Consider the following 16,175-nt stretch of genomic DNA (forward strand, 5'->3'; position numbering starts at 1 on the left):
TATTATTTTGCAGTCTAAAATGGTGATTTGAAATTTATTAATACTATATCATTGAAATTTCTAATATTTTCGGTTTACGTGTCGACAGAAAATGTAGTGAATAGATTGGGCCTAAATCTAGTGACTAATGAGTATGCCTAAGTAGAATACCTAATTCTGATTAGTTGGATTATTGATCTAAATTATAATTAGAAAATTAGAATTAATGTCTTATAAAATATAACATAATAATAGGGAAGTATAAGAATTTAATTTTTCTTTTGATTTATTATTCGTAGTTTTACCCTGTGATTTGCCCGGACAACATATTATAACAGTGGAATAAATTCTTTAACAACTCAAAACTGGATTTGTAAACCATGTATATGTATATTATGTAAAATATTTAATGGCCATCGATGACAAGGTTAAATAAATAAATAAAAAAAATATTAAACAAATAGGTACATATAACTTACTGTTTTTTTTTTTTTTTTTTTAATAAAATCATACCGATTTTAATGTAATTAATGATAATATAAAAATATTTGAAAAAGGTAATGATAAAAATAATAGAAGTCAATAGATGTATAATTAAATTAATTTTCGGAAAATTCACAAAACAATAGAAATATTATTGATGTTATTTAATACCCATGACATTTGTTTGGAGTCTATATATGATGTAAATCGTAAAATGCTTTTTTCTGTCTCATTTTTTTATCGGTTGCTATCATTCATTACTGTAATTAATAAAAAGACATGTTTGCGTTTCAATGTTTTTCCTAATAAGAGATATTATAAAATGTGTAATAAGCTATTTTATCACTTCTATAAACTTTATTGATAACAATTATTTAGTATTGTTTGATAACAACACTTTAAATTAGGTTAATTGATATACATTTATGTATATAGGTGGGGTAAGTACTAAGTACATTCGTTTTAGGCTAAAAATTATGTCTGTTGGACTTTTGAATACTAAATTACTTATTTTTGAACACAATATTTAATAATATATAATCATATTTCGATAATTAATAATAGTTACTCACAGATTAAAAATGTTTTTTTTTTTTTTTATGAAAATTTATAAATAAAAAAGTTTTCACAATCTGTAATTATAAGTTGTACAGTAAGTGAATTTGATAACTTAAATAGCATAACAACATAAAGTGATATAAGATGGCTCACCAACATCGATCACTCAACATTTTTTCGACGTGGAGAATTTTTAGGAATGGATTTACTGGCTAAAATATCAAGACTAATGGGCTTGTATGGGTTTAGTCTATTGTAAAATTTTGTTTAGTAGACTTTAGTTGTAGTAAAAGCTATTTAAATTTTATAAGTCTTTGTGTAGAGATTTGAGACGTATTATGGTAGATGTTATTTTTGATGGGAGATGGATTGAAAGGCATAGGTGGTTTGTACTCGATAATAGGCTTAGCACAATTTGAATGCTATTAGTCCAGATACGTTAATCATTAATTTTTATTATTATTATGTGATGTTAATTAAATATTTTTATTTTAAAATTAGGTGTAGTTGATAAAGTTTGGTATTTATAGAATATTTTAGTTTTTAAATGTTGACCTCAGAATTAATAATATTATTGTTTATATTTTTATACTTTTTTAATAAGTAATGAAACAAAAATAAGTGAAAATTAAAAATGTCTTTTTTTTTTATTACAAACGGTTTGCACTTATCTAGGTAGGTATAAAATAATAATTTATTTAATACGTAGAATTTAAAACAGGAAAACAAAAAATATTAAGCTTAAAGGACAAAACAACCGGACAATCAAGTAACGATGAATATTGTTTTACTTAATTATCATGAATCGCAATAATATAATGAACTCGTTTTAGCTAATTGGATACTACTCAAGATTGCTTAATCTTTTCACAAGCAGTACCTACTTGACTACTTATAAGGAACATTTACAGACTTTTGTTTTGAATATAAATATTGCATATTTATGTATATTTTATATTTTATCAATTATATTTATTTAGTCGTTACTTGTTCTAATTTGTTATTTAATGTATAATACACGAACAAATAGATTTGTATATGTATTACGAGTATCGTAAAAATGAAATAAATTATTCAAAATATAGTAACTGATAAACTGATGCAAAATTTGAGAGATAATAGTAACTAAAACACATTAAACACATGACTTATACACATTTTTATCATTTAAGTATCAAATATTAGTCAAATAAATATTAAGGTAATAATTGAAATTAAACTTCTGTATTTACAACTTCGTGATATATATTTATTTATTAAATTAATAAATTTAAAAGGATAAATAAATTGATAAATGATTATAGAAATTAATATAAAATAAATGCAAAGCGTATTGATTAATAAATATTAAATTATGTTTATTTTAATAGCCTAAAACCAGAGCTGGGCAAGATACCTCAAAAAAAGTATCTAAGTACAAGATTCAAGATACATTTATAACTAGTATCTAAATACAAGATACAAGATACTATAATATTTTTAAAGATACTAGATACAAGATACATGTTTCTGAGATACCTATAAGATACAAGATACTTAATATATTTATTTATTTTTATTAATTTCTTAATTCACCTTGGATACAATTTTATCATATATAATTTATATTATATTATAGCTTATAAATGTATAATAATACGGTATGCATTGGTAATTAATAATATAATTTCAAATAACAATAGATACGCTTAAAATAATATTACTAATAATAGGTAAAAAGATTTACAGTCTATAAAAAAAATTACGTACACAATAAAAAAACGTTATAAAAAAATATATATATATTTATTAGTTAGCAATGTTTACTTATTATTTATGAAATGTAGGTGATTTATATAAATATTTAATTATATTATTTACATCCCATGTTTTGAGATAAATTCCTGGTTACCTTTTAAAGAGACTAATTTTTTGAAACTATCATCTGACATACTAGATCTACATGGAGAATGAATAAGCCCAGCAAAAGAAAATTTTTTTTCTCTTTACATGTTACACACATAGCTTTTACATTAGAATTCACATTTATTATTTCATCAGAATTTAAAATCGTATAAAATTTGCCATCTAAGCATTTTGGAATATTACCTAACAATTACAATTGCATTATTTTGGTTATCCATGTTTTTAATAACAGATATTTAGTTATTAAATTAATATTTACAAATATTAAAACAATGCACAAATTTTAATTTTTTTTGTCACTTTGTCGATCTACACAATCACCGCACAGATGCATAATACGTACGAAACAGACAGAGAATATGAACCGACAGTCGTCAATCGGCGACCGGTGATCAACGAAATCTTATCGCTGATATAATATTATCGCCAGACACCAAAGTTACTTTAATCTAATCTTAAAACATATTATTACTTATTGGGCAATTAGGAAAACTGTTATATAAATGAAATATAAAACATATTTTTTGAATGTATCTAGTATCTTAACCATAAAAAGATACTAGATACAAGTCAATAAAGTATTTAAATACCCGATAGAAGATACATCAAAATTATTTATCTCGATACAAGATACAAGATACAATTGTATCTAAGATACGTATCTTAAATATTAGTATCTAAGATAGTGCCCAGCCCTGCCTAAAACTAATTTAGAAATATTTAATAATTACAGTAAAAAATAAAGTTAGTTAAAATATTTGTTTTGTCTAAATGTTCTTGAACAGATCTAGTTTTCTTTTTAGTTTTTTATTATTTATATTAAAAAACTTTTCTTTAGCATTTTTTTTTATTGTTTATAAATTGTATACTTTTTGTTTTTAAAATGGAATGCGTTTGTTGCATATTTATGTTTCTCGTGTTAGTCGTTTTAATGAATGCGAGGGAGGGGTATCCGTTTCTGCATTTTCTTAACTACCTACCGCCAATAAATGCAAGCCACAAATAAATAAAATAATTTATAACTAAGGAACGGATTTTATTGTAAATACATATTTTTATTGGAATGAAATATCTTAAATCTGATAAAAAAAGTATGCGATTTAGATCATTTAAATTAAAAATTAACCCTAAGTTATTTTATATATTTTTACATATTTGGTAAATAAGTACATATTTTAGTAATTTTTGATTTTTTCATTAATTTTTGAAGATCATAAACATTATCTACTTCATCTAAATTAACAAGAATAGTAATTTTTGACGATCACCAAATATTATACATTATCTAAATGGCATTTCAATACTAAACTGGCCGTAGCTATTGAAAAAGCAAATTCACTGATGCAAAACTTACATACATTTCTGCAAATTTTTGTTTTTTGATTCAGACAATTAAACAATTAGAAACTTTAAACATGTCTTTGATAAAAAGTATTAGTGTTGTAGAAAAATCTGCAGATAAATTAGAAAAAACTCAAGGAAACACGGGAGAAATAGTTAAAAACAAATTTGCTAATATAAATGGAAAAAATTCTGGATTTCAAACTATTAAAATCATCATAAATATTTAATTGGTAAACATCAACAAGGATTTCTGGACATTGAATTCACTCCTTCTAATATAGTAAACATGAATTATGCCCCTATCACGTCTTTTGACGTAGAACAGTCTTTTAGTCGCAATACAAGTTTATTCTTCGATAAAACCGTCGCAATTCGCAAACCTTCAACAATATGTTGTTTCTCATTACTTTGTTCCGGAATATTACTCATAGTTTTATACATCTACATCGTTTATATTACTTTTATTTATATAATATTTTTTTTTTTTTTGTAATTTTTAATGCTAATACATTTTTTTGATATTTACATATTTTTAATTTTTTTTACATGATTTGATTCTTTTATACAATAAATTCCGTTTTCTATTAATGACATATCTAATCATAATATGCTATAATTTTTGTTGGATTGAAACTTGTTGCGAAACAATTACAATGATTTACTTCATAGCAACATTAATTTTATTCATTAATAAACACTAACAAGTTTAAGATGTATTTAGTCTAGAAAATATATTAATTGATGTCGAGATTGTTATATGAGTTGTTATTTTTTCTCCGGTATCTAACGCGGCAAACATAAAAGTGGTTCCGATCAAGTTCTGCGTTTTTCCACTAGGAAATATGAATAATATTTTACAAAATTATATTATGTTCATTTTATGATATTGATATATTTGTTAAAAAAATGTCTAAGGGCGTACATTTATCATAGGTGCAACCATGGCGACCAGTGTATATACATAGCCAGAAACACATGGTTTTGACCCAAAGTAATGCATTTCAGAATTCAGATGGTCGCTAACAACGTAATCATCAATAACTAACGAATTTGAACTGCATTGTCCATAATAGATGGTCTTAGTGAAATACAATGACATCTACGTCTGTGAGGTAAGCTACACTATTTATAATTATTTAATGAGGTTCAGTTATTATACACTTCTACATATATTTATATGTGTTACCGTGAAAATGATGTATTTTAGTCTTTAACTAATGATGTAAGTGCCAAGTACTAATGTTTAATATGTGACATTAATTGACAATATAATGCCTCTGCATAAATAGACAATTATATATTTTTTAATGTTGTGAAAATCAAATATATTATTTTTTAAATTATTTATACATTTATATAATATTGAATAGGTATAGATATATATAGGTGTAGATATATGACCTTTTTACATTTTGATATTATGATATCACATAATTTAATTATATTTAATTATTTACTGTAATTAATTGCCTTAAACAGACTAATATCTAATTGTTATATTACTCTTCAAATTTCATTATACATTATTTCATTTACAAGGACTTTGATTACTTATTATACATCCTGTTTTACAAGTGTATTAAATATCTTATTTTGATTTTGGAATGTTGCAGCCAGTAGTTCAACAAAAGATCATTTATTTTCTTCTGACAGTCGTAATTATAATTATACCAAATAAATGAGAAAATAGCAATTATTTTGAATTTTCCTCTAATTTATTCAATCTCGATCATATCAAAATATTAACACATAAATATCAATATGATCAAACAGTTTAATAATTTCGACAGAAGTTATTAAGCGATAGTAGCTACTTACAGTAATAATAATACTTTAAATTTACTATGTGGAGCACAGTTTATCCGGCCTTGTTATATACTTACGATGATGCCTGATGATTATTTTGCTAAGTACGCCATTATCGTTAGTCAGTAGCCGCAATGTTAGATTTAGTGATTTGATAACGCAATTATAATTTCATTGACACGGTATTATTATCGATAAGGTCAAAAATATTGTTAAATATTGTTAAATGCATCAATGATCAATGCCTGAATATCATGTATCAGTTTATGTTATTACTTATTACTTATTTCTTAATTCTTAAAGTTATATCATGCGCCTATGTAGGTACTGATAAATTATTTACTAATACTAGAAAGTCTAGAAATATATCTGCATATTGACTATAGCTGGCAATACTTTACATTAATTATTTCATTTAAATCTTTAATGGTAAAATGCATGATATATATTATTATATATTTGATTCATTGCGTAGGTATACGTCATAAACATATAACCTATTAAAATTTAATAATTATAGTATTCTTTAAAGTTAATGGTGTTATAACGTAGATACTAGGTATTAAGCGTTCTCATTGAAATTTGTGCTTTATTTTAAGCGTAGAGTACTGACAGTGTCACCGTTAAAAATGATAATTCAGATCCTAGTCATTACTAGGCAATAACGATGATAAATTTCATACAAGTAATACATCTATGCATTATTTAGTTATTTATGTATTATTTGTAATTTTAATTTATAAATCAATTTTTTGTTTTTGATGTTCACTAAATATATTATAGGGTGTTAATAATTTATTAGAATTATCATTTTTGCGCACAATTAATAATATCTATATTATTATTTGTTTTTAGCTATTGTGTTTATATTTTCATTGATTAATTATTGTACGATTAAATTATCGTATTGTTTAAATTTAATTAGGTGATATTTTGAAATAATATTTGTTAATTATATACACTCACTTAGGGTACCTATTATTATAAAAAAAAGTCGATTTTAAATTCTCAATTCTCAAAAATTAAAATATAGGTAAATTTTTTAAACTTAATTTACCTAATATAAAATAATAAAGTTATAATAGAACCAAAAATGTCTGATATTGATATTTATCGATGAATTCTAAAATAAAATTATAAATTTTTAATGATTTTATTATTCCTGTTAAAACATTAAAACATATTTATTAATTTGAAAATATTTAATATTATTTTATGCTTCTGAAAAATAGTTATCAATATAACGTTAATTTTTTTCTTTTTATCAAGAAAAACTATTGACAAAACTATAGACATTGTCTGTTAAAAAAAAAAAAAAAAAAAAAAAAATGTTTAATTAATATTTTAAACATTAGATTACATTCATTATATTATTATTTAAATACTTGTATTAAAATGTATTTGAAATTGTTTAAATAATTCATTTATATGTGCACTTTGAAGGTTAGTAAGTTACCTAACCTAGTGATTTGTCAAATATTACTGTAACATATACAGGGAAATTATAAAAGTCGTCACATAATAAAATATTTTGTATAATTATTCTTCTTATCTTTTTTTTTAAAAATATTAATTGTTTTCCTTTATGTAAATCTATTTTATTCATTTTTATTGCACAATTTAATACTATATTAACATTTTTTAAAACCTTGCACGAGAATAAAATACTTATTATATATACTAAATGCAGTGATTTTTTTTTTTTTACTTCCTTTAAATTATTTTATAGAGAGATCAGAATATTAAATATTTTTTTTTAAATAAGTAGTATAATTAAAGATTATTATTATCAAATTACTTTTCTTTTTATTTAAGACAATAATATTGTGAGATATGAAATGTTTGAAGCACTTTTTATGATATCAAGTTTACATTACTCATCTTATAAACAATTAAAAAAATTCCATTCTAAAACTAGCAATATCATTATGCATTGCTCATTATTTATTGTCCATTAATAATTTATTTATATAATATAAATTAAATACAATTTATATTAATATTATTATTAGAAATGGTCAAACCATACTCGAATTGGCTATGTCTTCAAAGAGTATTGCATCCGATATGGTACCGGTAGAGAGAACTTTATTAGTAATTGGGAGTAAAAATACGGTAAGTGTTCATACAATTATTATCGTCTATTACAATGTTAAAAAAAAAAAAAAATAAAAAAAAAAAACTTATACAATAAATTTTGGAAATTTCATAATATTATACTTATATAAATATATAGTACAGTCCAAAAGCTACCTAATTAAAAAATTTTTTTATTTAAAAACAAAATAATATAAAGCACATGTTATTGTTGTATGGAGTTTGATACCGACCGTTTCTAAGGAGTTCCACATAGGCAATTTTGTTAGTGTATCTTAGTCTACTTAAGTGTGGTGTAAATGTGTGCGTAGTAAGTGATCATTTTTATGTGTGGTACTGTAATGTTTTAGATAGTGGACTACTTCTGCACTTCTAAGAGTATCAATATTTTTTCAACTTTATTAATTAATTCATTAATTCAACAACATTTATAAAAGCTTAAAATTGCCATGACATTAAATTAAAAATTACTGTTTTACATTTTTAAATGAATTATTTTTAGTTTATATTAATGACATTTAAAAAATTCGTTTTGAATTAAAATTCATCATGAATTCAACTGCGTTTTTAGAAGTTTTATCCTATTACTTTAATAGTCAATAAAATTCACATAAGATAGCTTTATTTTGGTAAAAAACATGAGCGGAATTCATCCCCTCAATATAGTTCAAAAATATATTTTAAACATATTTGTTGACGACAATGTATTCATTTTTCTAGGGTAAAACTTCATTGATACATTCATTTTTTGACAAAAACGAAAAACCAAAACCTACATTGGCCTTGGAGTATTCTTTCGCAAGACGATCTGGAAAAAGTTTAGTAAGTTTATTTTATAATTTATAATAAAAGTCTAAAATGATAAACTTTATATCGCATGGAAAATTTATCTTTAAAACAAATTAATAAATAGTCAGATACTAAGTAAGCATTATTTTAAATAATAGATTTACTTCCTCTTATTCATCACGCTGTTATATATTATTTAAAGTAAATAATACATTTTTTAAATTCTAGATACTTTATTGAAATGAGGAATACTAATTTATTATAAAAAATTAAATGCTTGTGATACTGTAAATTATGTATTTGTAATTTATGAATTTTGTATTTTATATGTCATATGTTTATTTTAGAATCTATATAATTAATTTGAAAAATAATTTAATAATTTATATAATATTTTTTGGTGAGCGTTGAAGTAACTAAACGTAACTATACATTACATAATATCTGGAAAGTATAAATGGTTTATGTATTATATGTGTGATATATAAAGATATTCTAAGTTAAAATATAATTATATATTGAATTAATATCCAATGTAGTTAAAATCAATTAAGATTGTACCTTTGTAAACTAATTAGGACTTTGCCGCTTTTATTTTTTTTAAGGCTAGTTGTTTTTTGTATTTAAATAAATAAAGGAGTATGACCTTAGATCTAATGCTGTTGTATGATTTTACAAAATTAATGATTAATAAATAAATCCATAATGATAACAATAACGAGAATTTATAATTCAGATTAAATTTAATTACAATTCAATAATATTTTTGATGCAAAACATTATAAACATTGCTAAATAAGAAAAGGTTGCTTGTGGCAATTGTTCTCTTAATCATTGCAACGTGTATTCTGATACCACTGCTTTAAAATTTTAAAAACTTATATATTTTTATATTGTAACAAACTAAAAAAATCAATTGTAGCTTAAGAAGTAACATATTATCATAGGTATTATATGTTTAATGGACCAGTATAATCTAATATTGAACACATTGAATAAATAATTTGTATTTATAATCATTTAAAAGTTGTTAATGCATATGTTATGTGTGTTTCAGACAAAGGATATTTGCCATGTTTGGGAATTGGGCGGTGGTTTAGTTTTTAAAGATCTATTATCTGTGATAGTACAGAAAACGAAAGGCCGACGTTTGAGTGTCGTGTTAGTGTTGGATCTATCAAAGCCGGATGTTCTTTGGAACACCATGGAAATGCTTCTTGAAGAAGTTAAGGCACAACTAGAAAATTTACAAGGTATTGAAGAAAATAATCAGATTAATGTTAAAAATATTGAGGTTTGTTAAAATTTATATATATAATTATATTATACTTAAATAATTGCATAGTCTATGTTAATATTTCGTGCAAAAGCAATCTGTAAAAGGAGTAATTTTATACATTTTAGGATAAAAAGTTTATGTCTCCACTTCCCATACCAGTAATGATTGTTGGAAGTAAATACGATATTTATCAAGTATGTTCGTAAATTTAAATTTCCGTAATTAAATAATTATATTTTTAATTTATATATAGTATAAATAATAGCTAATAGGTATCAATGTTCCTTTAACGTTAATAATTATTATAAGATGTACACACATAATTTTTTTATAATTGATTTATAGTTACTAGTTATAAAACTGACGAGTGATTAATTAAATTAAATATAGTTTGATTTACGAGATTAAACATTGTGTAACATAAAATTAACTTACCACAGTGTTGGATAAGTAATCTATCTTATGATAAAACGGCGCACCATTTATGTTGAAAAAACAAATATTTATAAATATTTGCATTATATATTTGGTTTATCCATCTTCTATAAACCATTCTTGTGGTGATGATAAAGAGTTATAGTTTATGTAATTAAATAAAAAAAGAATATGAATAAATTAAGGCAATTTTATTAATATTATTTTAATATTTTAAATAAAAAACACAGAGATGTATAAAGTTATAGTAAAAACTAAAATAAATTCATAATTATGCGATATTAACCAACCAATAATAATTGTTTTTAATATTACCTACAAGGGTTATAATATATATTTTTCTTTATTGTAAAGGACATGAAATTGTAATAATTAGGGCTAAGATAAAACAACACATTTTTGCCTAATTTAATTGATTTTTTTAAAGCGTGATATTTTAGCATAAAATGATCGAATATCTCTTTTATTATTTATTTATTTTTACCCAATAGTCTAAGTTTTAAACCACTCAAATGATACCAATTTTAGATTCTGAATGGAGTGATGAATATATTGATTTTACAATAATGTGTGTTTTTTTTTTTTTTTTTTTTTTTTTGTGTCTGTGTACAGCATAAGTTGTCGAAATAATGCTTTAATTTTAAACTTCGGGGGTGATTTCCGATGTAAAAGTGAATATCCTTGGTGCATTATAGAGGTAAAAAGTAAACATTTTCCAACAATTTTCAAAAAAATCGATAAAAACAAAAAAAAAAAAAACGGGAATTTTTACGCAAAACCAGTTTTCGACTAAATCGATTTTTTTATATGGTTGTAATTCAAAAACTAATCACTGTAAATATTTGAAATTTTCACCAAATGTTTATGTTAGTGTTATCTATATACAGTTTAATTTTCAAAAAATGTTGACTTTTTTTGAGTTATTTATAAACCACTGAAATTATCGATTTTTATGAGAATTTTTTTTTTTGAAGTGTCAATAAAAATATGTTGTATGACCAAAAAATTTTGAAAATTTAATACAAGGTTCCTTATGAGTTGTTCTTATTGTAGCTAAAAAAAATTAAAAATCGTTAGTCACAATTTTTTTTTATAAACGTGTTTATAGTTCAAATATTTACGAAATCTATCGAAAACCCGAAAATTTGTAAGTAATTTAGAAGTTGAAAAAATCATAAAATTTTTTATGTTTATAACTAAGGATTAAAAATACTACACTATGTTTTCCCTAAGTTTTCCTTCAAGTAGCTATAGTAAAAAGTCGAAGCATCATTATAGGAAAAATTTTAAGTGCATTTGAATTTTAAATTTTTACGAAATAGCGTAACGATAACGATTTATCTTCAAACGATTTTAAATTTTTGTTAATATTCAAAAAGTATAAATCGTAGATACTTGAAAATTTTACCAGCTATTTAGATTAGCATTTTCTTTACGTGATTTAATTTTCAAAATATTTTGACTTTTTTTCGAGGTATTTATAGACAACTGAAATTTTCAATTTTTCTGAAAATTTTTTTTGAAGTGTCGATAAAATTGTTTTCGCCCAATCAAAATACTTGAAAACTTAATACAAAGTTCCTCATAATTTATTCTTATAGTGATCAAAAAATTTTAAGAATACATAGTCACAATTTTTTTTTATTAGCATTTGAAGTTCAAATATTGACAAAAATTCGTCAAAACCATGAATATTTGCAAACTATTTTGTAGGTATAATTCATAAAAGCTTTTGTATAAGTAGTTAAGAGTTGAAAATTTAATACAAGATTTTTCATAAATTTAACTTACAATAATTATAAAAGAATTAAATTTTGGTGTATTCAAGCAATTAAAAAATAAACCACGGAAATTTAAAAATTTTAAATTTTCTTATTAATTGTACCAAAGATTATAATATACATAATAATCCTACAGTAAAATAATAAAATGTTTATACTTATATGTATTATACGAGATGATTATTGTGGTAACGAACTAGATATTATATTATATTGTTCTGTGATATTATGGTATTTCTTTTTGTGTAATAAGATATCTACAATCATTCTATTGGTATACCAGGTATATCTATGATAATATATTAAGGTATTATGAATTATAATAACTACATGCAATGTTTTTGGAAAAATTGATTAACCATGACTTTTGCAAATGCGTCCTAATTGAAAAATAAAATATTTGTTTTAAAATAGAATATATGACAATATTTAAATATAATATATCCTACTCGTAGACTGACAAATCATCTCCGTTCAGAATCGTTTTTCGTATACAATGATACCTATCATTGCATTCAAATTTAATCTACCCTAGTCCGAGGTTCACCCCACCCCCTAATGTACAACAGAGCGGTACCCACTTTTTTTTTTGAAATAAAAGATAAATTTTTTTTTACAATAATTTGTTTGAAATTATGGCTAGAATATTCTTCGTAATTAGTTTTTTAAGAAATACGTGTAATGTCGTACAATAGAGTTAAAAAATTATTCTTGAAAATTTGCAGGTAAAATTGTTTTTAAAAAGGGGAAAATGATAACTACTCTGTTGTACAAGTTATTAGGTATCGAATATACCTTATATGTTATAATTAAGTTAATATAATGTGGTTGTTAAATTCAAATTCAATGATAAATTATTGTATACGAAAATTGATTCTGAAAGAAGATGGTCTGTCAGCATATATTACTAAATAGATTTATGTGTTTTTTTTTTTGATGTTGCTATTTATATTCAAATTTTAACTAAGGTTTGTATTACATTCTGAAAGTATTGATTATTTGATTATATACGTAATGATGTGTGTGCGTGTACGTGTATTTGTATTTTATTTTTGCGAAAACAATTTTTATTATAGACAAAAGATTTGATTATCAAATTTTATGGAGGTTTAGATGTGAATTAGACTAGTTGAAAGGTACTTTTAATAAAAGTTAATACTAGCTGATATTAATCATGTATCATAATTAATAGTTTTAACGGGGGAAATGAGAATATTTGTTAGACTTATTAAATTATTATTAAAATAATTAAGTAATCTTGGTTACTATAAAGTTAGATTGTCTTCCTTCAGATTCATTTTTCGTTATATACATGTAATGATTTATAATTTAATTAAAATTTAACACACATCCATTACAGTGCACGAGGTACACTTCACTCATACAGTACAACAGACCGGTTATCTACTACAACCTTTATTGTTTTCCCGATTATTTTAAGAAGTACTTAGAATTTTTAACTTTGATCTCCCAAAAGTATTAACTATATCCAATTTGCTAACAGAAATTTCTATTAAAGTTGATGATCAGAAAATATTTTCAAAGAAAAATGAAGTATTTAAAACATACAATAAAAAAATAAAATAAAAATACGCATCAATGTAAAATTAATACATTCATCACTCCACTTGGAATTTAAAACCTATCATAATTCATTAATACATAGGTACTTATAGAAATTTTAAAACGTTAAAAATTAAAAATAATTGCCTAACTTAGGTATGTATTTATTGATGATTAATAAGTACGATTATTATTTGTTATATTAGGCAATTAAAAAAAAAATATATATATAATGTCGTACCTAGTTAAAAAAAAAGAATGTGGATATAAATAGCCAATGAATAGTTGGTAGTTTTTAGTTATTATACGTTACGTGTTGAACAATAATAAGTAAGTCTGGGCAATTAGTATCTTACATTTCTTTTATTTTAATTAAAATTTTAAATGTACGAGATTATATACATGAATTATATATTAATATATTTTTTGTTTATTATTGGTGTTGTTAGCTATATATTAATATTTAAATTATTGAAAGACTTTAATAATGAACTGATAATTAACTTTGTTAGAATTTCGAACCTGCTAAAAAACGTGTGTTGTGCCAGTGTTTACGATACGTTGCACACACTTGCGGAGCTTCGTTGATTTTTTTTAGCGTGAATGATACAATTCTTGTGAAGGTATCTAAAGAGATGATGTCACATTACGGCTTTGGGACACCTTATCCGTAAGTTAACTTATGCGTCCTTCAAATTTTGTTGTACACATTTTTATTATATTATTATTTTAGAAAGAACCATATTTATGATTCAAATAAAGCCCTTTTAGTGCCTGCAGGTTCTGATTGCTTTGAAAAAATAGACAATCTCAATGAAGCTGGAAGTATTAGATCAATGCATAAGTATAAAAATATATTTGCTTCAAATTTTAAACAGGTTAATGAACATATTATCTATGTTATAATATATATTGAATTAAATCTAACCTAACAATAATTTTTTAACTATTCTGACGATATTCTTTTTGAATATTCTTTCATATTATTTTGTAATTTACGATATTTATTTTATGAACTTAATTTGTTACTCATAAATTCAAAATTAAAAAAAAAATTTAAAAATCTTGTGGTTAATACAAGACATTTCAATGATTTAAAAAAAAAAAACTACACCAGGCAAGATTTTTTTTACATAAAAGCTAAAAATCATAATAAATCTTAAGTTACTAAGTTTAATTTTAATATTAAATTGTTTTTTGGGTACTAAAGTAATTCTATTTTAACAGTAAATAGAATTTTCTTAAAAATTATATTCCTAAAATTATTTAATACTCGAAAAGTATTGTTTTCGGTTTTTGAAATTTTTTAATTTATATTTTAAACTTTTTGGATATATATATATATACGTAATAAATAATTATATAATTTGAAATCGATTAATGAATAATTTGTTTGAAAGTCAAGGTTACAGTGACTATAAAATCATTACAAAAGAGATTGTAGATTGTTTACTAAAATATATAAATCTACTAATCTGATATGTTCAATGTTTTTATTTTTCTTGTAATAATTTTTTCACAATTTACATATTGTCTATGAAATTATGATGTCAGATAATCCTAGAGAAGAAGGTTAATTGTCGAATGCAGATTCACAATTTCTTTGTTGAAGTAAAGGTGAAGGTATTAAAGGCGTTTAACTGGTTCCTTGGTACACTCATAAATCATTTAAAAATATTGCTTGAATGATAAATTATAAAAATTATTTAATCGTTTCATTATTTAAACCAACTAGAATTTCTAAACAGCTTTTATAAAATTTTAAAATTATTCTAATCTGCATGGGCGTACCCTCCCCTAGAATTTTAAATTTGTTTCCTAATTGTAATAATTTAATATCATACTGACGAAACATAATAATGTTCTAAAAATAAAATGTATAATAATAATACCTAATTGTAATAATGACAAAAAATGATAATGTACTATAAATAAAATGTATAAAAAAAAAATCTTTATTTATTTTTTAAATTACTTTTACCCCCCTCCCCCTAGAAAAATTTCCGGGGACGCCCTTGCTAATCTGGAAGATACTATACAAATGAGTTTAAAATTAAAGGTTAAGATGTAGCCGATGTAGGTATCGTATAGTTAATTTATCTTAGAATTTAATACCATATTATAAGAAATATATAATGTACAATATAGTAATATTT

The 16,175-nt window shown here is 23.1% G+C and overlaps 1 protein-coding gene across 1 annotated transcript in view; it reads left to right on the top strand.

Moving 5' to 3' along the window:
- LOC112601591 (cytoplasmic dynein 2 light intermediate chain 1) overlaps window positions 1–16,175 on the top strand; it is an 18,999-nt gene continuing 2,824 nt past the window's right edge. The window contains exons 1-8 of the mRNA XM_025349294.1: window positions 1–22; window positions 5,203–5,381; window positions 8,088–8,190; window positions 8,893–8,994; window positions 10,019–10,255; window positions 10,366–10,434; window positions 14,532–14,689; window positions 14,753–14,897. Coding sequence (XP_025205079.1) covers window positions 5,362–5,381; window positions 8,088–8,190; window positions 8,893–8,994; window positions 10,019–10,255; window positions 10,366–10,434; window positions 14,532–14,689; window positions 14,753–14,897 — 834 coding nt within the window. The 5' untranslated portion in view covers window positions 1–22; window positions 5,203–5,361. The remainder of the gene's footprint in view (window positions 23–5,202; window positions 5,382–8,087; window positions 8,191–8,892; window positions 8,995–10,018; window positions 10,256–10,365; window positions 10,435–14,531; window positions 14,690–14,752; window positions 14,898–16,175) is intronic.

The sequence above is a fragment of the Melanaphis sacchari genome, unplaced genomic scaffold (genome assembly GCF_002803265.2).
Source record: "Melanaphis sacchari strain LSU unplaced genomic scaffold, SCAv2.0 Contig7_pilon_pilon, whole genome shotgun sequence".
Lineage (NCBI taxonomy): Eukaryota > Metazoa > Arthropoda > Insecta > Hemiptera > Aphididae > Melanaphis > Melanaphis sacchari.